Below are 21680 nucleotides of genomic sequence, written 5' to 3' on the forward strand. Positions count from 1 at the left end.
AACACGGGAACACTGAGGGATATGCATAATGCTGAAATACGGTGCGCCGACTGTCCAGCTTTGTGCGTAAGGCATGCAGGTGATGTGAGTGGTGACCCTAATGACTCTGGAAGTGCTGGCGAGTTGTCGCATCACAAACTGCTCTGTTAGAACGCGAGGTCTCATTTCATGGACCCCTCCCACCAACACCACAAACCTCTGTGTTATAGCAAGATCAGACTGTACTTTCGGCTGGTGGGAATGTCCTGCAACCCTCATGGTGCAAACTGAATTGCCCATTCTTATTTTGATTTTCAGGTATATCTAACGATTACATATTTATTTGAATTCTCTTAGAAAACTGTATGCTTTCCTGTCTTGAACATCATGTTTGCATCTCCTCGCTCCTGTGTGTGTGGGGGGGGGTGTAGAATTTAAGGATTAAATATATGTCATGTCACTGGTGAGGTACCCTGGTCTAGACTTACTCTATTGCCCGTAGCATTTCAGAGCATACGAAATTTGTCAAATTCTTAAATCATCTTTCATTTCGAGAAAATAAAATGTTCAAAATATTTCTGAGAGCCAGCAGATCGGTGGATAATATTGAACCAAGTTGTTACCAGGAAGGATGGTTGAGACTCATTTATATTTTAACAAAAGGTATGATAATCTAACAATAGGGTGGGGGAGATCAAATGGGCCAAAGAGCATTCTTCATCCAAACGTTTCTTGTGATCTTGTAATCTCTCCTACATTTCCCTGATTAGTCAATAAAGCCACCACCAGTTGTGAAACAGTCATGTATATATTGAAGGCTCCAAATACAGATGTCTGACCTGTACAGTTTTTATGTCTTGACTCGCACCCAAGTCTGAGGACAACTGGAGTACTTTTGGAAGAAGAGGGAAGAAAAATTGGAGCGGGAGCGGTGAATTTTACAAAATCTTTTTTTGCCCCACTCTTTGTACAGCTGATGTGCAAAGTCACCAGTGGAACATGATTTTTGTTCTCTAACCCTCTGTTTTTGTCGTGTTGCAGCTGGTCACCTGCGGAGTTTGAAATAAGCCAGATTCGATTGATTATTTACCAGGATTGTGAGAGGAGGGGCCGACATGTATTGTTTGATTCTAAAGCGGTTCGTAAGGTCAACGAGACCACTGTACAGGTAATTACTGCAGTCCGAGCATGTTCGATGTATGCCATGTATATTTTTTTTGCAAGAGACAGAAAGCTTCCTGTTTAAAATGACATGGTTATTACTCACCCATCCTAAATAAACGTGTAACCAAAATGACTCTTAAAATTAATTTCAAGATTCCTCAGCATCCAGATGATCTTAACTATGTCCATGATGGAAGTTAAGGAATTAATTGTGAGAAAAATCCCTTTGTGATTTTCTAGAACCATTTATTCTATGTCCAGCACAGAGTGTACAATACCTTTGATCAGTTATTGAGATTTACCATGACTGTTTTTGTCCGCTGGTTTCCGAAACCTAAAATACATGATGTATCTTAAAACTCTTAAAACTTATTTTCTTCCTATGGGGGGCAACAATCGCCCAGATAAAAATTGGTCATTGCCTTCATGATTGTTTCTGGGACTTTGTTGTGTGCAAATTTGTTGCTGCGTTTACCTACAACACATAGTCACCACACTTCGCAGTAAATACACAGTGAAATGTCCCACCAATATAGTGCTATATCAAATGTAAGCATTATTAAACTGGCAGCTGCATTCATCTACAAATTCAAGTCAATTACTTTACAGTAAATTCTGAAGTGCTATGAAGTTTTTTTGAGATGGTAATTGGTGTGAGCGGTAATTGGTGACAATAACAGTAGTGTTTTCTGTGTTGGGCATTGTACTTTATTGGTGCACAAATATGTGATTTCAGATTCAATTTATTCTTCCCCTTATTTTTCTATCTGTATGAAAGAGAGAAAAAAATCCAAATTAGTCACATGTTTATTTTAACCCAGAGCAGAATATCTCATGATCTATCCAGTGGTCAGCTGCCAGACAAGATAACTGGGTCAATCACAAGGTTTCTCTGTGTGTTTGACTGCATTTGACTTGCAGGTGACTCAATAGGCATGAGTTAGGAGAGGTGAAAGTGAGCTGAAAGGTGGGGGGGGTGGAGAGATCACTGAAATACAGGGTATTAGGGTATGATGTGGGATTTATAGGGTAGGATGAAGAGTTTGAAGTCAATTTGTTGGAGATGCAGCCTGATGAGTAATTGGGGTGATGGGCGCGTGGAGTTAGTACGGCTGAGGTTGGCAGAGTTTTATATCGGGTGGAGCTTGTTGTTTGGTGGAACTTGGGAGATCAGCGAGGAGTGAGGTTGGGAAGCAACAAAGGAGTGAATGAGTTCTCAACCGCATTTGGTGCGAGATGATGGTGCAGGCAACGACTAAGAAAAACGGTCTTGGTCAGCGACCGAATAAAGAAGGAGAGCTGAGGATGGCCGAGGTTGCACACTGGCTCAGTGAGTTTGAGAGGGAGGTCGAGGAGGTCAATCAGAAATATGGAGATGTTGGCGGGTGGTGACAATTTGGAAAAAAACGAGGGGAGAAGAAACACGGGCAAGGAAACAAATTAGTTTAGTTTGATGAAATGAGTGGGTTATTTATACTGTCACCAAGGCTGGGCATAATCCCCACGTCCTTGTTATAAGCAGGTAATGCACTGTTAGCTGGGAACCTGCAGTACAGATGTGGGGCACTGCAGTAAGCCATCAAACCTTCAATTACCAATATGTGTAGCCAACAAAACTATGAATATTGGGGTGGGGCTGCAGAGTTTCAGGATGAGGCCTGATATGTCGCTGGTTGTTTGATGCCTTCTACTGCGAAGCTTTGCTTCGCGGCTATTTTTGGAGCATTGCTGTGCGGAAATTGGCTGCCGCCTTCACTTCCAAAATGCCAGTCACTTCACTCTACAGTACATCTTGTGAAACGTTTTGAAATGCTCTCCCGACAGGAAAGGCGCTATACCAGTTGTAAGTATTATTATGGTGGGCTAGGAGTGAAAGAAAACATAATTAAGGTCCATTAATCTGCTGCGTATGCAAAGAACATTGCTTGTCCTGTACTGCATCTGGTAAGTAGTGAAGTAGTATTAATGTGGAGCAACACTGAAAGCAAACATAGAGCAACTTCAGATATTAACCTCCATTCCCATTACTTGGCTTGCAAACTGTTCACCTACAGAATACTCAGTCATTATACTTTATAGTAAATCCGTGTGAAGTGCTTTGTAGCCCACAAATTATTGACATTTCTGACGGGAAAGGAGTTATATCAAATGCAAAGCTTATTCAAAAAACTGATGGTAGGACCTGCGTGAGCAATATTTTCATATGCTGATATTCCGCAGGCATGCACGGAAGTTATGCCAACAAAAGCTATAGCGAGAAAGATATCTTTGGGTACAAATTCTGTTCAGCGATATGTGCAGCAACGTTGGTGATATGGGCCACCAATAGGATTTCCCATTCTATTCGCACCTCACCAAAAGCAACACTGATCAGAAGTTTTACTTACTGCTGGGATGGAGGGAACTGTCCCTCTCATCCTTAGTGCCTTCTGTTGGAGGTGCTCTTCATACCATTTACCCTCACTGCCCAAACCAGCTATTAAAGCAGGGGACCTTTGGTTATGTGGTTTTAAGGTTCAATTGTAACTTAAATCATTGGGAGAGCAATACCGCAAGAGCTGTGAGACACCATTGTGAAGTGCAAGAACAGAATGTTACCGAAATGGCTTTTTGGTTGACAGTATTGAATGAGGCGTGTGACTTAACATTTATTAGGATCTTCTGATGTTTCGGATCATTTGAGAGCTCCATAAATGACTAGTGCACCCTGTTTGGATACAGTCAACTTTGCAGGGTGGCTGATTTCGAGATGCAAATGATAGCCCATGCTCTCCAAAGATCAAAAGAGAAGAATCTTCTTCTGCTCACTTTAACTCTTCAAGTTCTCGGGTCCATGAGACAATAATAAATAATAATAATAACCAAGGTTTTTCCTTGTATTTGTAACTGGCGTTGTTCATTCACCTACAAAATACATTACTCTCTACGGTATATTCAGTGAAGTGTTTTGAGGTTTCCTCTGATGTGAAAGGCGGTATACCAAATGTAAGTTATAATAATAATCTTTGATTTGATATAGCGCCTTATCATGCCGATGAGACATCTCAAGTGCTTCACAGAATATACTGGAAAGTGAATTGACTATATTTTGCAAGGGAGACGTGGCAGCTTATTGCACACTAAAGTAGGTAAGTATCATTATTGAGGACAATATTTGATTAGTTGGCGTGCTGGGAGTTTTATAAATATTTTTAAAAATTCCAATAAATTGAACATTATATGATGAACATGTTTGATGCTCATTCAGCATTTCAGCTGATATAATATTTCTTTCAGGAATGTTGTTGCATTATTCTCTAAGGAATAGAGGTTTATGTAAAACCTGAAATTTTTTAGTCCTCTGTGTTTTTTATTGCAGCGTACCTGCTAGTTTAAGTAACTTGGGTGTATTCCTTTTGTGTAAGAACAAGTCTTCTTTTCCTTTTCTCTCTTCTCAGTTTCTATGCCAAATATCATAAAGTGTACAACAGAGTCATTGTCACTGAACAGATGACACATAATTGCTCGGCAACACTAAATAGGTTGAGAGCGAATTGGTGAAACTCAGCTCACTTCTTTTCTTAACATAGAAAAACACAGATGATCTGTCAAAACCATACGGGAGGTACGGACACCTGGGGGCCTCTGGTCCCTGCAGCGGCACATCCTCACAGAATTCCTCTTCTGCTGGAGTTTCTAAAACAAAGGAGCAGATGCCCAGGTATCAGGTGGGTGGAATGAATCTGTGCATCAGGTATATATATGTATTGCATACACATCTGACCCTGCAGCTCAGAGATTCAGGTGGGAGTTGTTCATTGTCGGGTGGAGTCACTGCAGCAAATACCTTGAGGAGGTTTCTCCAAACGGAGTATTGGGGTAAGCTGTAACTTTTGTGTTGAAGGCTATGAAGGTGACTTTAATTTACAGCTTAAAGATTCATGAGAATATTAAGCTTGGGCTTCATTGATGAGTTCAATTGGAGTTAATGGAATAATATTTAAATTTGCAGATGCTACTAAATTACTACGTCTTGTCTAGAGCTGCGTGGAATTAACCTTAAGACCATTAATTCGGTGTAGAATTGTGGAATATCCTAAATTCAGTCTTAAATCAAAATGGACCTTGGGTGAAGATCATGAAGAGCTTCATGCCAGTAATCTGATCTGGAACCTTTCTCGTCTGCGCCTTGACTAGTCTCGTCAACCGTGCCTGTGGTCACCCTCCTACCCCTACCTTCCCCACCCTCCAGACGTCCTCCTGACATGAAAGGCACTATATAAATGTTTGTTGTTGTTGTTGTCTGCATCGCTCAGCCACTCCCTGTCTGGCTAAACTTGTTGGACCATTGGAAAGTAAGGGACCTCTAGTTGTACCCTTACAGGTTCCACCAGCACCAAACAAATGTTATATTGTTATGACTGGGAGGCATTCTCTGCTTCACTGGTTAACTGCACAAATGACATATAGTATTGCTTATGTGGTGCTCGTATATTGCAGTATTCTCGGCCTGCTTCTGATGTCAACATGCTGGGAGAAATGATGTTCGGCTCCGTGGCAATGAGTTACAAAGGCTCCACGCTGAAAATTCATTACATACGGTAAATGAAAGTCGGGTTGTTTAGTTTCTATTAAAAGAACTGTGCATTCTTCATCTCTTTTTAAAAAAAAGAAAAGCACCTTGATATTAAATTAATTGCTCGTAATTCATATAACTTTTATTGAATTCTCTTCTCTCTCACACCTTCAAGCACCTGTGGTGCTCACGCCCCAAACTTCTGATTTAGAGGCGAGAGTGAGGTTAAGTGAACCAGGCTTTTGCCAGTCTATGGTGTTGAAGTGACTGATGTGTGTTGTCTTTTTGTTTTCTTTTAGATCTCCCCCTCAGCTGATGATCAGTAAGGTTTTCTCTGCTAAAATGGGCAGTGCTGGTGGAAGCTCTAACACGTAAGGTTCTGCTGCTTCTTACCCTTCTTTCAAACAAACAATCACAAGGCTGATTTTGCACAACATATGAGTGTGGTGAAATGGAAACTCGATTATCTGCCTCTTATCCCCTTTTCTCTTTCACTACCCCCGCACCCCCTAAAATGTTGGATGATCAAGTCCCAGTGTAAAGCAAAAGCCATATTTTGTGTATATATAAAGAAAACTGCACAAGCAAATTCAATTTAATCTCCACACTTTCAGGATCCTTCCCTGAATATGTTTTTTTTGTTGAGATTTTGTGCATTAAGAAAATCTTGATAATGTAACTCCCAGAGCCTTTCACTTTTACATCACCTCAAACACCATTAAATCTGCATTCCCTTCACATGCATTATTCATAAATGCATCTCAAAAGCCTTCAGGTGAATAATTTCAAAATTGATGGAAAGCACTTTGCTGAAAAAAAATGGCAGATTTTGGAAATACAGTGTAGCCTCTCATCTTTAGCCTATTCAATCAGTGCTGCTCTCTGCATGCAATTAAATAGTCTCTTAACCTCCTATGATGTACAGATTTTAACCCAGTTAGCCGTTTTAATACCCATCATCGCATGGTTATTAATGATTCCTACGTAACTTGAGTATGTGCTTAGGGTTATGGTAAAAATCAGCTAGTGTAAATTTCATTGGATAAGCAGGATGGCAGCACTGTACTTGAAGAGGTAGAGAAGATCAGTGGAGTCCTGTAGCTCAATGGTTGGAGCACTTGCTTCGTTGCGAGAGACCCAAGGTTAGATTCCCAACAGGACGAAACATTTGGCAAGTTTCCTTACTCCACATGCCGATGTTTAGTGTTTAGGATCCTACTAGCAGTAAGTATGGTTTGTTAGTCGATTGGCGGATCGCTTTTCCAAGGGTAATAATTCCTTTAAAATAAATATAAATAATTTGGTCACTTCATTCCACGACTGTTTGTGGGGCGCTGCTGTGCGCAATTGGCTGCCGCATTTCGCCCACAAATTATACAGTCAATTCACTTTACAGTATATTCTGTGAAGCGCTTTGAGACATCTCGAAGATGTGATAAGGCGCTATATCAAATGCAAGGATTATTATTATCAATTAATGGTACAGCACAGAGACCCGACCGGAGAAACTTCCAGGTCTGTCTGGTTTGGTTTCGAGGCTGTCTTGGGTCCCAAGATATTTTGTAACTCCATCCCACAGTCCCTTTCCTCCTTCAAGCCCTGCCTCAAAACCCTCCTCTTTGATTGTGTCTTCGGTCAACCTCCCAACCCTGCCCTCCACCCCTCCTGATCCCAGCCCCAGTTCGGGTTCCAAATCCTTGTACAATGTTATTTATTATTGTTGTTGGCGTCCTCACCTAGCTTGGTCATTGTTTGAATTGCTGTTCGCAGGCTGCAAGACAGTTTCGAATACATCAACCAGGAAAACACCAGCGGGAAGCCCTGCCCCAGTCAGAACGGCAGTCACTGTCGTGCGGACAGCAACCTGGGTAAGGGTCGTTTCAGGCACAATTTAATTTAATACCTCCTGGAAATTTCTCCTTGTTTTTCTTTTGTGTTGACGTTATTCACATGTTCACTTTTTTTTACTTTTTTTTTTAAACCTTCCATTTTCACCAGGTTTTGGTCGCTTGCAGCTTTGCGGCAGCAAGTTGCTGCTGTGCACTGCTGGAGCAGGGCAGCTACAGCTGGTGCGAAGTGCTTCTTTCTTTGCAGGTTTGTGTGGAATGCCGGGCACGGTGTGCACCACACAAGCACGTTCTGACGCACAGAAATATAGGGCTGAACATCACCAGCGCTGCAACACCATCCATCCCGTTGAGGTTTTTTTTTTAATCATATTAAGGAATCCTCTAGCTTAGTGATTAGAGCTCTCGCCTCGCAAACGAGAGGACCCAGGTTCGATTCAGTAGTAATTAGGAACCTGGTTGTTTGTCGATTGGCAGATCGCTAACTGGGGGTAATAATCCCTTCAAAACAAAATTTAATCACTCAATCCACAACTGCTTGTGGGAGAGTGCTGTCCACAATTGGCTGCCACGTTTCGCTCACAAAATATACAGTCAATTCACTTTACTGTATATTCTGTGAAGCGCTTTAGACGTCTCAACGCAGTGATAAGGCGCTATAATCAAATGTAAGTATATATTGTAAATCAATTTGCTGTTGTTAGTGAGTTGCGTTTCCAAGTGGGGAGTGCAGTATCTTTACTGTTCCTGCACGAGCAATGGGATATTTTTGCATTTGTGATAACGCTGTGAACGGTTAACAAGGTAGAATATTAATCTTCATCGATCAGTGCGAGTTCAGCCCTTATATTTCCAGTGTGATCATTGATTGAGTTGATTGATTTTTTTCTCTGGCATGTGCTTTTCACAGTTTTTACCCTGAATTACATTTGCCTCACGTGTTGCATAATCCGGAAGCTTGACGGCTGTTGGCGTTGATTATTGTGTTAACACGCAGGTTGTGTTATGTTCCTCAGTGTGTCTGTAGCGGATGGCAAGAAAATTACCAGATTCCTCAATTCTGGTCACTAGGTGGCAGCTTCAATACAAAGTGTATCAGTTCTGCTGCCTTTACACAAGCTCCACTCTCTGTGTGTGCGTCAGTGTGTGTCTGTCTGTGTGTGTCACTAGTAATGAGCTGGATGGAAATCTGACCTACAGCACAAAAATAATAAATGAGGAATCGTGGGATTTATTCCATTTTTGCTGACCAGGATGTGTGCGTGACTTCAGTTATGAGTGAATAGGTTACTTCACTCAATACAGCTTGAATCACGTGCTTCTTCATGTACCCTGCTGCAGTTGTAACATTGCAAGAGACCCAACAGTTTTTTTTAAAATTACAGTGAACTCCTGATAATAAAACACTGGCTTATATAATCACATGACTAATATTGTCATGTTCAATATTCCGGCTGCTTCCTGTGCAAAATGTGAATAAGAGGCACCCACCCCCACTTATTTCATCACTTATAAGGTATAAAGTCGTAAGTAAAATATCAGGTATTATCATCGAAGCAAAGTTATCTGTACCGTAAGGAAATGTCACTGAGCCACTCAGCCAGTCACACCACACGCAAGGGACCCAATGCCAAGTCTCATGAAGAGGGGCTCAGCATGGGAAAATTAAAGTGAAGAAACTGGAGAATTGTAATTGTAAACCAGAATTAATTTCTAGCTTCATAAAATGTGTCATAGAAGGAAGTGACAGAAAATCTAAATCGGTGACAAACCGAGAGTGACGAATATCGTCTTTCCTGGACTGACAATATGTTGGGATTTTATTGTACGTACAATTTTCTTTTAAGATACCCACCCCCATCCCCACCACGTGAAATCTTAAAAGAAATGTGATTAGGATTTCACCTCCATTGAAAATTGAGGCAACTTTTTTTTCTCACTGATCCCCTGTCCAGAAACTGTTGTATTAAAAGCTTAAATACTGAAGGAAGCCTTTGACCTTCTCCTTCCTTCCTTCCTTCCTTGAATATATTCATATCTCAAATGAGTTGCAAAACTCTGTTCAGGATGTTGCTATTATTTGCTTTTTTTTAACATTACTGCATCTTGGTTCGCTTTACGAACTGCTAACTTATCAACCGAGTGGAATAACCGTTTTTTATCTGCTTGGTTTCAGAGTAGAGATTGTGTTCAGAGTTGCAACGTAGGCAGTCATTGCTAAGCTGAGGTAAACGTGCTAACACAAACTGTATTGCTCACAGCTCACAGTACACCTGTTGATATGCCAAGCAGAGGCCAAAATGAAGACCGAGACAGTGGTATAGCCCGATCTGGTGAGACTTGTTCAAATACTTTCTAATCTATTTATTGGAGTTTTATGTTAGTCATGCAGTAGAGTTTATAACGTGGCATTGCAGACATTTTGGAAGCGAAGCTGCAATTGTTTTAAATGTAGTGTTCCTCTCTTTCTAAAATATTGCAATACAATTTACACTTTATATAGCAATGTTTATGTTGAGAGGACGTGTTAAAGCAGTTTACACAGCTGGCTGGGCACCCAATTCGGGGGGGTGGTGATGAGGTTCGGTAGGGAGGAGGGTGTCTGATGACCAGCCTTGATGTAGGCTTTGAAAATAGTGTCTTTATTGTTTCCTCGCAGCCTCCCTAAGCAGTCTGTTAGCTACACCGTTCCCATCTCCGAATTCCTTCTCATCTTCCAGCTGTGCCAGCAGCTTCCAGCGTCGCTGGTTGCGTAGCCAGACCACTAGTTTGGAACACGGCATTTTTCCCAGGTGGTAAGTCCTGATTTTTATATTTCAATTTCAGCGATTGTATCCCTCCTGAGGTTGTTATTGTGCCATTTCAACTTCTGCTGCGCTTTCTTCTTGAAGTTGAGTCTCAAATGAAATCTGACTGTAGGAGAGAATTTATTCCACACCAGATTTAATCCGATTGAGAACGTGTTGACTGTTCAAGCACTTTGTACTTCTTGAGCATATACACAAGCACAAAACTATCCACAGTTGGCAGTCTCGCTCAGAGCGGTTGCAATGTGGTTGGTAGGGAACTTGCAGCACAACTTTGGTGTATTAGTGGTACTGTGCTGAGGCAGAATAGAGACAGCTTTACTCTTCATCTGACTTACGCTATACCTGAATTCTACTAATTCTAACCCTAAAGTGCCCCAAGTGCGGAGAGTTTTCTACACCTCCCCCACCCCCTCCCTCTCAAAACAGTCCTCGTCATTATGTTGAATTGGAGAATGAATCCACATTTCTGGTCTCTAATTTTCACACTAAAAACATTGCCTAGCTTTGCCAAACTTCGCCACTTTTGAGGGGCGTTCCTTCAGTCATGTGCACGAACATCCTACAAACCATTGCGTGCAGTGCTTTTTAAGTGTAATTAACTCGTCTGAATCTGGCTGAGACAAGGGCTCATATAATGCACCCACCTTACCTCTGGCTCCAACTTCATCAACGTCTCCGGTTGCTCACTCCAGCTAACTAACTAACCCAAATATATAACATCCACCAGACAGCCTCATCCACCTGCCTCTTGTCACCCACTACTACCCCCTCTCTGTCCCCCTCACCCTCCTCATCATCAGCTCCGACCACGACCCCCATCCTACATTCCTTCCTCCCATCTCTCCTTCCTCTCTCTCACCCGCCATCACTTCAATGAAACCCACCACCTGCTGCCTCGACCCCTTCCCAACCAACTTGGTGGTTACCAGCTCTCCCTCCTCTGCCCACTACTGGCTGACATCATCAACCAGTCCCTCTCCTCCGGATCAGTCCCTGCCCCCCTCAAAACTGCTGTCATCACCCCCCTCCTCAAAAAACCTTCCCTGGATCCCTCAAACTCTAACCACTACTGTCCTATTTCTAACCTGCCCTTCCTCGCCAAAGTCCTAGAACGCGTTGTTGCCAATCAACTCAGCGCACACCTCCTCCCACTCCCTCTTCGAACCCCTCCAGTCCTGTTTCCGCGCTGCCCACAGTACAGAGACTGCGCTTGTGAAAGTTTCAAATGACATCCTCTCTATCTGTGACCAGGGCTCCCTCTGCCTCCTTATCCTCCTGGACCTCTCCGCCGCTTTCGACACAGTCGATCACACCATCCTCCTCTCCTGCCTTTCCTCCATCATCCACCTCAGTAGGACTGCACTCGCCTGGTTCAAGTCCTAACTCATGAACAGCTTTTCCTACTGCTCTCACAACATTGTCCCCCTCCTTTTCCTAATCGATATGCTCCCTCTTGGGGATGTCACCCGCAGACATCCAGGTCATCCAAAACTCTGTCACCCGCATTCGCAACCGCACCAAACTCCGCTCCCCAATTACCCCAGTCCTTGCCAGACTACACTGGCTGCCTATCCCAGAGAGGATCGACTTCAAGGTCCTCATCCTTGTCTTCAAATCCCTTCACTCCTCTGCACATCCCTACCTCTCTCCTCACAACAGTACCCGTTGCCTTCGCTCCACCAGGTCTGGCCTCCTCCTCGTCCCCCAAGTCCTCCGCTCCACCCTCTGTGGCCGTGCCTTCAGCCACTATACCCCGAGGCACTGGAACTCCCTTCCTCACTGCCTTCGCCTCACCCCCTCTCTTCCTATTTTCAGGTCTCTGCTGAAGACCTTTCTTTTTGACTGCGCCTTTAGTCACCTCCCTTCCCCTCGGCCCCGGGATCCGTTATTGTGAAGCGCTCTGAGACGCCGTCTGGCGTGCAGGGCGCTATATAAATCCAAGTTGTTGTTGTAACTGATCGTCCCTCACCCCCACCATCCCTCTATTGGTGGCCAAGCTCTCAGCCACTATCCCTGATCTCCGCAATTCTCACCCAACATCCCAATACTACGGATTCCAGTCGTCTGCAAATTGAGTCCAGCCAATTTAACGTGAATGGTAATGGTCGGCAGGATTACTGACCAGCAAAGGATTAATATGCACTACCACCAAAGTCAAAGAATTTACTATCTCTTTTTTTCTCTCTCTCTCTTTCCAATCTCCTCACCACCCCACCAACCTTCTCCCTCCCCGCATCGATGGTGCTTCATGTTTTGCTGATGACTTGGTTGATTTGATGTTGTTCTTTTTATTTAAAAAAAAATACATTCCCTTGTTACAAAGGTCAGCTGAAGAGACGTTCAGCATGGCAGATGAGAACTACACTTCCAATCCTCAGATGGTCCGAAGGAAGAAGATTGCCATCAGTGTGGTTTTCTCTTTGCCTGAGAAGGACGAGGAGAACAGGAATTTTCAGGAATTCTTTTTCTCACACTTCCCTCTCTTTGAGACTCACCTGAACAAGCTGAAGAGCTCAATTGAGAAGGTATCTAATATTTTTAGATTTTTTAAACCATTGTTTCTGTCAAAGAATATTTTCTTTTTGCTCAGTACCCAAACTTTTATTGCGCATCAAAACATAAGGTGTATATTTCTAAAGAAATTAGGTTTATGAAGTTTTAGTTTTTATACCAATGATGAGTAAAGCTAATTGTACTGAATACACACCATCCCTTTTCTGGTGGTCCAATCTATCCCACCCTGCGTTATCCCACCCTTCCTTGCCCCCCATGTCACCTAAGATCAGATGTAGTCCAGGCTGATTGTCATTCTTTCTTAAAGCAAACATGTTGGTAGTCTCAGTTCAGTTGTGGTTCGTCGTTGATGTACATCACAAAATTGGATTAAATGGTTAATCTTGCTCAGAGAGATCATTGCAAATAGCTAGGAATTAATTTTACACAGGTGAGAGTATAGGGGTTCCTCCTTCTGAGATGCATTGTTGAGGTTAGAGGGAACTTTACGATGCATATGGCTCGTGGCTAAACTTGATGTAAGAGAGAGTTTTTAATTGCCTGATAACAACCATAACTTTCATCTGAAACTTTTACCAGCTCCTACTCCCCCTCTCCTAGCCCCACCAAAAAAACGAGTATCAATATTCGGTGTAATTTCTGTCTTTTCCATAGGCAATGATAACCTGCAGGAAGATTGCAGAATCTAGTCAGAGGGTCCAAGTTTACATCAACCGTGTAATGGAAGCACTGGGAGAATTCAGGTGAGTTTTAAATGTGGCACGTTTTCTCTACCACTTGACAGAAGATTTGTTTCTCATGCCCTAAATTAAGAATCTGCCATTTAGCAAATATTGTAATCTTATACTGTGCTATTTCAATTGTAGCTGCTGTTCAATGGGAGGGAAAAAAATATTTTGCAAAGGCATTTCTGCCCTGTGTTTTGGGAGGATTTGACCCCATGTTTTGGGAGGGTTTCTGCCCTGGGTTTAAGTTGGTCTTTCCTGCAATACAAAATTACAAAATACAATGGTGAATAACCTTGTGGAGAGGGGCAACTGCCTATCAATACCACAGTGGTTGACCAGTTTCCCTCCTATGAGATTATGTCTGGATTGCACTTGTCGCTTTTGTTCCTTAATGGTATGAATCCTTAAAAAAACGGTATAAATAGTAATAATTATAAACAATTGTTGCATTCGATATAGCAATTTTCATGTCAGGAAGATGTCTCCCAGCGCTTCACAGGATTCACCACTGACTGTGTAAATATCTGCATGAGAACATTAATAATAGGTGTTTTTCTCCCCTTGGCTTTCACCTGCAGACTTTCAGTGATCTCCAGACTTATCGTTGCTCCATATGCTGAAAGATTATTTCAGGACTTAATGCCATTAGCTTTGAGTATTAATGGTGCTTGCATTTAATATAGTGCTTATAAAACACATCATAAGAATTCCTGTTAAGTGCACACTAGACAGTTTGCAGAAACTCTCAATGCACAAACAGCTACGAAAAAGCTGAATTGGGCCTTGAATCCACAAGCCTTTAACCCAAAGGTGAGAGTGCTACCAAATGAGCCAGGCTGACACATTGAGGGATAAAAATAAGCTCTGATCAAATAGATTGTGTGTACATGACTTTGCAAGAGATTTGGAGGTTGTCTGTGTCTTAGTTGCAAAGCAACAACTTGCATTTGTACAGTAACTAATCATTGGTGGGAGCAAGGTGTCACATGTGACACTGAGTTTTATACCACAAAAAGTAGGGTTTTTACAAATCCTCCTTGGAATGTTTTTTATTTCTCCCCACACTCATTCACCCCACCCCGTCTTAACTGCCCTCTGGCTTCATCTTAAGTCCACGACCATGTCTGATATGTTGTACACGGGGTGGCAAAGAGGCCAGTATGTACATCAACAACAACTTGCACTTATATAACGCCCTCCACACAGGATAGCGGCTCAGAGTGCTTAACAGCGGCAGAGCCTGCCTCCGAGTCAAGGGGAGGAGGGAGGTGGCCATAAGCATGGTCGAACAGGAAAGTTTTCCGGTGGGACTTGAAAGAGGGGATGAGGTGGAGCGATTGAGGGAGTGTTCCACAGTTTTGGGGCGTAGTGGCTGAAAGCAAGACCTCCAATGGTGGGGCGGAAGGTGCAAGGGACGAACAGGAGGCCGATGCCAGTCGAACGGAGGCTGCGGGTGGTGGATTGGGGAGCGAGGAGGTCGGAAAGGTAGGGAGGTGTCAGGGAGTGGATGGATTTGAAAATGAGAGAGGATATTGTGGGAGAGGAAGGACAGTTGGGGGTTGTCCTGGATGCCTAGGTTGCGCACTGGTTCGGTGAGTTTGAGGGAGAGCCCTGGGAGGTTGAGGAGTTAAGATCCGCAGGAGTGAAGACGTTGATGGGAGCCAAGAAGCATGGCTTCCGTCTTGTCCATATTCAGCTGCAGGACGTTTACACTCATCCAGGCCTTGATATCTGCCAGACAAGCTGATAGAACATCAGCGGACCTGGAGTTGGTACTGGAGGAGGCAAAGTAGATTTGTGTATCATCCGCATACATGTGGAAGTTTACTCCGTGTCTGTGGATGACATCGCCCAGAGGGAGCATATAGATAAGGAAATGAAGAGGGCCAAGGATGGAGCCCTGGGGTACCCCGCAGGTGACCGGCTGGGGGAGGGAGGAGAAACCATTTGCTGAGATGAAATGGAGGTGGTTGGTTAAGTAGGATATAACCATGTGAGTGCAGTCCCAATGAGGTAGATAAGGGAGGACAGACAATGGCGGAGGATGGTGTGGTCGACTGTGTCAAACGCAGCAGAGAGATCCAGGAGGACGAGGAGGCTGAGGGAGCCCTGGTCACAGATAGAGAGAATGTCATTTGTGACTTTGACAAGCCCTGTCTCTGTGCCATGGGCAGGGCGAAAACCAGACTGCAGGGGCTCGAGGAAAGACAGGTGTGACCAAAGTTGACCTACAATAATGTGTTCCAGTACTTTGGCAGAGAAGGGTAGGTTGGAGATGGGATGGTAGTGTGCGAGATTAGAGGGATTGAGGGTGGGTTTTTTGAGGAGGGGTGTGATGACAGTCGTTTTCAGGGCGAATGGAACAGAGCCTGAGAAGAGACTGGTTGACCATGTCGGCCACTGGGGGGGAGAGAAGGGTGAGTTGAATGATTAGCAGCTGAGTTGGGAGGGGTTCAAGGCAGCAGGTAGTGAATTTCACTGGGTGAGTATGGTCAAAATGGAGGAGGGAAAAATGGGAGCAAAGAAGTGTAAGGAGTGGGGAGTGACAGGAGCCGTGTGGTTTGGGTGGATTGGAAGGGGACATGGGGGATTGGGGGGGAAACGATGCAGCCAAACAGATGTTTTCAATTTTTGAGGCAAAGAAGTTTAGGACCTTGATGTTTGATGTGAGGATAGAGGGGGCTTGATGGGGTGCAAGGAGGAGGTGATGGACAGTGAAAAACAGTGTCTTTGGATTGTTTTTGGCCTCCAGGATGACTTTGGAGTAAAAGTCAGTTTTGGCCTTTGAAAGGGAGAGGCGGGAGGTGTAGAGGTGCTTGAATGCAGATGGCTGTGAATCGTGAGACCGGATTTCTACCATCTGCGGGAGAGTGGGTGGGTTTAGAAACAACCCTGGATTTCAGGGAACCAGGAAATTAAAGGTTGTGAGGAGATGGTCATTCAACAGCTTGACAGCTGCATCAGGATTGCTGCGGGTGGAGGACCAGAGGGAGAGGAAGTGAGGGACTCGGAAGCTTTTTCTAGGGGCGGAAAAAAATGCTGGAGGGTTTGGCAGAGGGGAGAGGGATGTGGGAGGAGAGGGAGATGAGGAAGAGGTCCAAGATGGCCTTGTCCGTAATGGACAGGTCGGAAATGTCAAGGCCATGTGATGACGAGGTCGAGGGAGTGACCACGGTTGTGGGTTGGCGAGTCGATATGGAGGATGAGGTTTAGGGAGGAGAGGAGGTCAGCGAAATCTGGGGAGGTGTTGCAAGGGGAGTTTAAGTGGAGGTTGAAATCACCCATTATGAGCAGGTGTTCAGTGCAGAGGGACAGGGATAAGAGGAGAGAGGAGATATCGGTGAGGAAGGAGCCAAGAGGTTTTTTTGGGGAAAATAACTAGGAGAATTTTCAGGGAGAGAGAGGATGGATGGTAGAGGGTGAGGTGCTCAAAGGAGAGAAACAACCAGAGGAATAAGGGGATAGACCAAGGGAAGTTTGCGAGATGAGGGCTACCCCACCGCCACGTTGGTTGGGGCGGCGGTCTGATGAAAGCTGTAGCCAGGAGGGGAGGCTTCAACAAGGGGGACGGGGTCACTGGGAGAGAGCCATGTTTCTGTAAGCCGTACAGCCGATATTTGATCAGAGGGAGACACCTAATACCTTGAGAATCAGGATTGTGTAAAGGTCATGTCAGCATATGAAGGCACTTAACCCGGTGACATTTTTTTGTAATTAATTGGAAGCTAAAAAAAGGATGGTGACATTAGATCCCTGTTTGCTTGAGGCTTTTTTTTAAGTTTCTAAGCTTTTCCGATAGTTATCTGGAAACTCTACGCACAGCTGCCTATCCAACGTCTTCGGTTATTCACGCGTGCTTCAGAGAATATTTACCCTGCAGTATTTGATGGGGTCAAACGAACTGGGTAATCTGAGTCTTGCAATGTCAGGGACAGTCCAGTAGCCTTCTTTCCCGTAAGCATTTCAGATGCTATTTTAGATACTGAAAGCCCAGTTATAAATTCAGGCACCAGGTCAAATGGAAGTAGACAACAACATGTGGCAGACAACAGCCTGTAATTCAACCTGAACAGCAGCCTAGAGTTATACAGCTCTATTGCTCTTTATTTCCTCTCGCACTCTTTTCCTATACAGTTCAGTCTATTTCCATATACATTGTGGTTTCAGTTGCATTGACCTATACTTCACTGATTTCCTGTGCGCAGCATGTGATGTCAGCGGTCTCTCCGGCAATCCTACAGGGGTGGTGGGGGAGGGGGCGAATAGCCAGTCCATAATACTCAATGTTTTAAACACAGGGTCTCGTTTTAATAAGAAGAATCTTTGCATTTTGATATAACACCTCATCAGTCGTGGATTGAGTGACCAAAATACTATATTATGTTTTCTGAGGGATTATTACCCTTGGAAAACAACAGCAAATTGAATGTTTCATGTTGGGAGGATCACTCAAGGCGCTGAACAGTCAGGGATTTGGAGCAGGAGGTTGGGATCAGGAATGGTGGAGAGCAGGGATGGTAGGTGTAGGAGGGTGGCGCGGTCGAAGAGGAGGGTCTTGAGACATGCCTTGAAGTGGCGGAGTGAGCAAGGCAAAGGGACTGGGATGGAGTTCAAAAGGGTGGGGGCAGAGAGGCTGAAGACCCAACCACTGATGCTGGGACAGGCTGGAATCTGCTGAGCGGAGGGTGTGGACAGGTCAATATGGGGTGAGCAGCTCACAGAGGTTGGAAGGAACAAGGCCATGGAGGATTTTGAAGACGAACAAGGATGGAGCCTGGTGTGGGAAAGGACACGAGCTGCAGAGTTATGGATTATCTTCAGCTTGTGGAGGGAAGAGTTGGGAAGGTTTACAAGCAGAGGGTTGGCGTAGTCAAGCCTAGATGAAATAAATGCATGGATGAGAGTCTCGGCGACCTGAGGAGAGAGACAGTGGCGGAACCGGGCAATGTTAGGAGAAGACAGAACGGGTCATGGAACGGATGTGGGGTAGAAAGGACATTTGAGGGTCAAACAAGATGCCTAGATTCCAGGTTTGCTCACTGAGGTGGAGTGCCAATCCATAGATGGTGATCCTGCCAATGCCTGAGGTGATGGGAGCCAATTAAGAGGGTCTCGGTATTCTTGACGATCAACTGTAGAAAGATAGCTATCAATCAAAGACTTCATGTCTGACAGACATTCTGTCAGGACAGCAGTGGTCCTGGAGTCGAGGGTGGAGGCAGAGAGGTACAGTTGGGTGTCTTCTGCATACGTGTGGAAGTTGACCCCATGTCTGCGGATGATGTCTCTCAAGAGGGAGCATTTAAATATTGAAGAGGAGGAGACCAAGGACGGAGCCCTGAGGACCACCGCACGAGACGGTGCAAGGGCTAAAGGAGACAAAGTGGAGACGGTGTGATCCCACCTTTTGCCAATCAACTTAACACCCAGGTTCCTACTTACTGCTAAATAAACAGAGGCTTATGGAGTAAGGAAACTTGTATAACGTTTCATCCTGCATGGGAATGGAACCCAGGTCCTCTCGCTTGCGAGGCGAGTGCTCTAACCAATACATTACAGGACCTCAACCAGGCTGAACTATACAGTTCCTTGTTCAAATCGTTCCGTATAGAACCGCATGGTGTGCTTATATACAAAACTGTAATTTGTTGCTTTGCAGGACAACTATCTGGAATCTTTACACTGGGCCAAGGGTCCCAGAGCCTGTGTGGCTCACCATGATGTTCAACGCTTCGGAAAAAAGTCGTCTGTGTTGTCGCTTTCTGCAAGAACTTACCACCTCAATAGAGCAGATGTCCAGGAATCAGTACGTATCTCTGCTACAGAATGTGGCAGTGAACTCCTGAGGCAGGTTTCTACTGGGGACTGGAAATAATCCCACCATGTCACTGGGGGCGGGTGGGGGGAAGAGTTACGAGGGCAGGTGTTTGTAGCTAAGATGTACATTTCCTACAGGTACTCTGCAGCTAACAGCTGCACCTCGAACATCATTTTTGTTGAAGGTGAAATATAAGTTTCTCGAGACTGTAGTGAAGCTGAATTGCATTGAAACTTGGCTTATCTGCTGCACTTGATTTTCTCCAAGTCAGCAACTGTTATGCACACCTGAGGGGGAGTCAGTGAATGTGGTGAGGTGGGGGTTGTATCCCTGGATCAGCCGGTCCTGGTCCTGTCTTGAGCTCTCAGCCTACTGAACCCCATGTGGAGCACACCTTTGATGTTTCTTTGATTCTGCTGAGCTCCTTGTCATTCACAACCAATAATGTTTTTTCTGTAAGAATACATCAACACAGTTGTGGGAGAGCCTGCAGCAACTATAAAAGAATAGTTTATATATTTTTTTCTCAATTTTTCCCCCTCTTGTGGTGCTAACGTTTACTGGAGCACGGTTCCCTTTGACCAATTATAGTCTAGACTGATACTCTAATGCAGTGTTAAGGATATACTGGGTTGTTAAACTGAGTTCCTGTCTGCCTGTACCAGCGGACATTGAAGATTCCCTGGCACTATTCGAAACATGAAATGAGTTTTGTCCTGTGTCCTGGCCAACAAACCCCCTGATTAAATTGGTCATTCACTTCATAGCTGTTTGTGGGACTTTGCTGGGTGCAAATTGGCTGCCTCATTCGCCAACAAATCCAGTCAATCAATACGCTTTACAGTAAAATCTTGTCCTCTCGATATGAAAGGTGGTTATATCAGATCATTATTTACTTTATTCAGACAGTTTATTTATGGTTGTTCTCTGTCCTGCCCTTGTTTCAGATTCCTTCCAGCGTTGCTGACTGCTGTGCTCACCTATCACTTGGCCTGGGTTCCCACCGTGATGCCAAATGATCACCCGCCCGTCAGGACCTTTTACGAGAAGCAAGCCTCACAGAGTGTAGACCTGCTGGGGAAATCACACCCCTACAATCCTCTCTGGGCTCAGCTCGGTAAGCAAAACTCATTTGGTTGCTCTCCGTGTCAGTCCGGATTTTGGATCAGAAACCAGCCTATTTCTTTCCCTTCCCTGGCCCTGGGGTAATGAGGCTTGTTGTACTGTCCCTACTCGACCCTAGTAAGATCAGATAACTCAACGCATGAATTTAAAAAAAACGGTGACCTTCTGGCTTTGTGTGACCCAGATTCACACTGTACAGTGACTCAGATGTTTGTGGTTAATGGTGGTGATGGGGGAAGAGACTGAATCACTGAGAAAAACGTAATGCTTATTTCACAGCTATTAATTCTCCAGTTTCCAGTGTGACTATTATTCATCCGTAAAATTAAATTCCCCAGTCCCAGAACTAAATACTGTACCTTTCCCCTGACATAGCCCAGCCTTGCTTGTAGCGCTAAGCAGAAGCTCATTGCACTGGCTTCTGTTGCTGACCGCGCTAGAAAATTGGTGACTTGCCGAGTCAGCAGATCATTTCCTGTACGTTGTGCATGCCCACTACGAATGGGGAAGACCATTAACATAACCGAACACTTTACAGTAAATCCTGTGAAACGCTTTTGGACGTCCTCACATTGTGAAAGGCGCTGTACCAAATGTAAGGATTCTTATTACAGTAAAACTCGCAAAAGCTTATCTTTATAAATTATATAAAGCCTAAGTCATACATCTATTCAAGTCCCATTTAGTTTCCTATATTACATTTTTTTTTGCACTAATGATATTAAGCATCTCCTAACTCGTAATGTCGCTCCCCTGACCTCCATTACACCTGCACTTACTGGCTGCATTGATGTCCTATCTTGTAGACGCATGCACATTTGCCCACCAGCTGCATTGAATTGCTGTCTTGTAACATTGGAATATTTAATTGTTAATTAAATTGTGGAGTCATATAGTTTAGCGAGAGTACCTGGCTGTGATTCCCGGGCAGGGCCAAACATTGGGTAAGTTTCCTTACTCCACATGTCTCTGTTTACCTAGCAGTAAATAGGGTCTCCAGTTAAGTTGAATGGCAGATCATTTTTCTGGGTGTAATAATTCCTTAAAACAAATATTTTCTCACTCAATCCATGACTGTGGGACATTGCTGTGCACAATTGGCTGCCATGTTTCACCCACAAAATATAGTCAATTCACTTT

At 44.2% G+C, this 21680-nt stretch overlaps 1 protein-coding gene across 1 annotated transcript in view; it reads left to right on the forward strand.

The window, feature by feature from the left end:
* fnip2 (folliculin interacting protein 2) overlaps positions 1–21680 on the forward strand; it is a 36668-nt gene that overhangs the window by 6741 nt on the left and 8247 nt on the right. The window contains exons 3-13 of the mRNA XM_042337906.1: positions 1021–1147; positions 4713–4850; positions 5623–5723; positions 5998–6069; positions 7469–7566; positions 9807–9878; positions 10205–10340; positions 12679–12880; positions 13524–13612; positions 19257–19403; positions 20363–20532. Of these exons, the coding sequence (XP_042193840.1) occupies positions 1021–1147; positions 4713–4850; positions 5623–5723; positions 5998–6069; positions 7469–7566; positions 9807–9878; positions 10205–10340; positions 12679–12880; positions 13524–13612; positions 19257–19403; positions 20363–20532 (1352 nt within the window). The remainder of the gene's footprint in view (positions 1–1020; positions 1148–4712; positions 4851–5622; positions 5724–5997; positions 6070–7468; positions 7567–9806; positions 9879–10204; positions 10341–12678; positions 12881–13523; positions 13613–19256; positions 19404–20362; positions 20533–21680) is intronic.

This window comes from Callorhinchus milii, unplaced genomic scaffold (genome assembly GCF_018977255.1).
Source record: "Callorhinchus milii isolate IMCB2004 unplaced genomic scaffold, IMCB_Cmil_1.0 Scaffold1, whole genome shotgun sequence".
NCBI lineage: Eukaryota > Metazoa > Chordata > Chondrichthyes > Chimaeriformes > Callorhinchidae > Callorhinchus > Callorhinchus milii.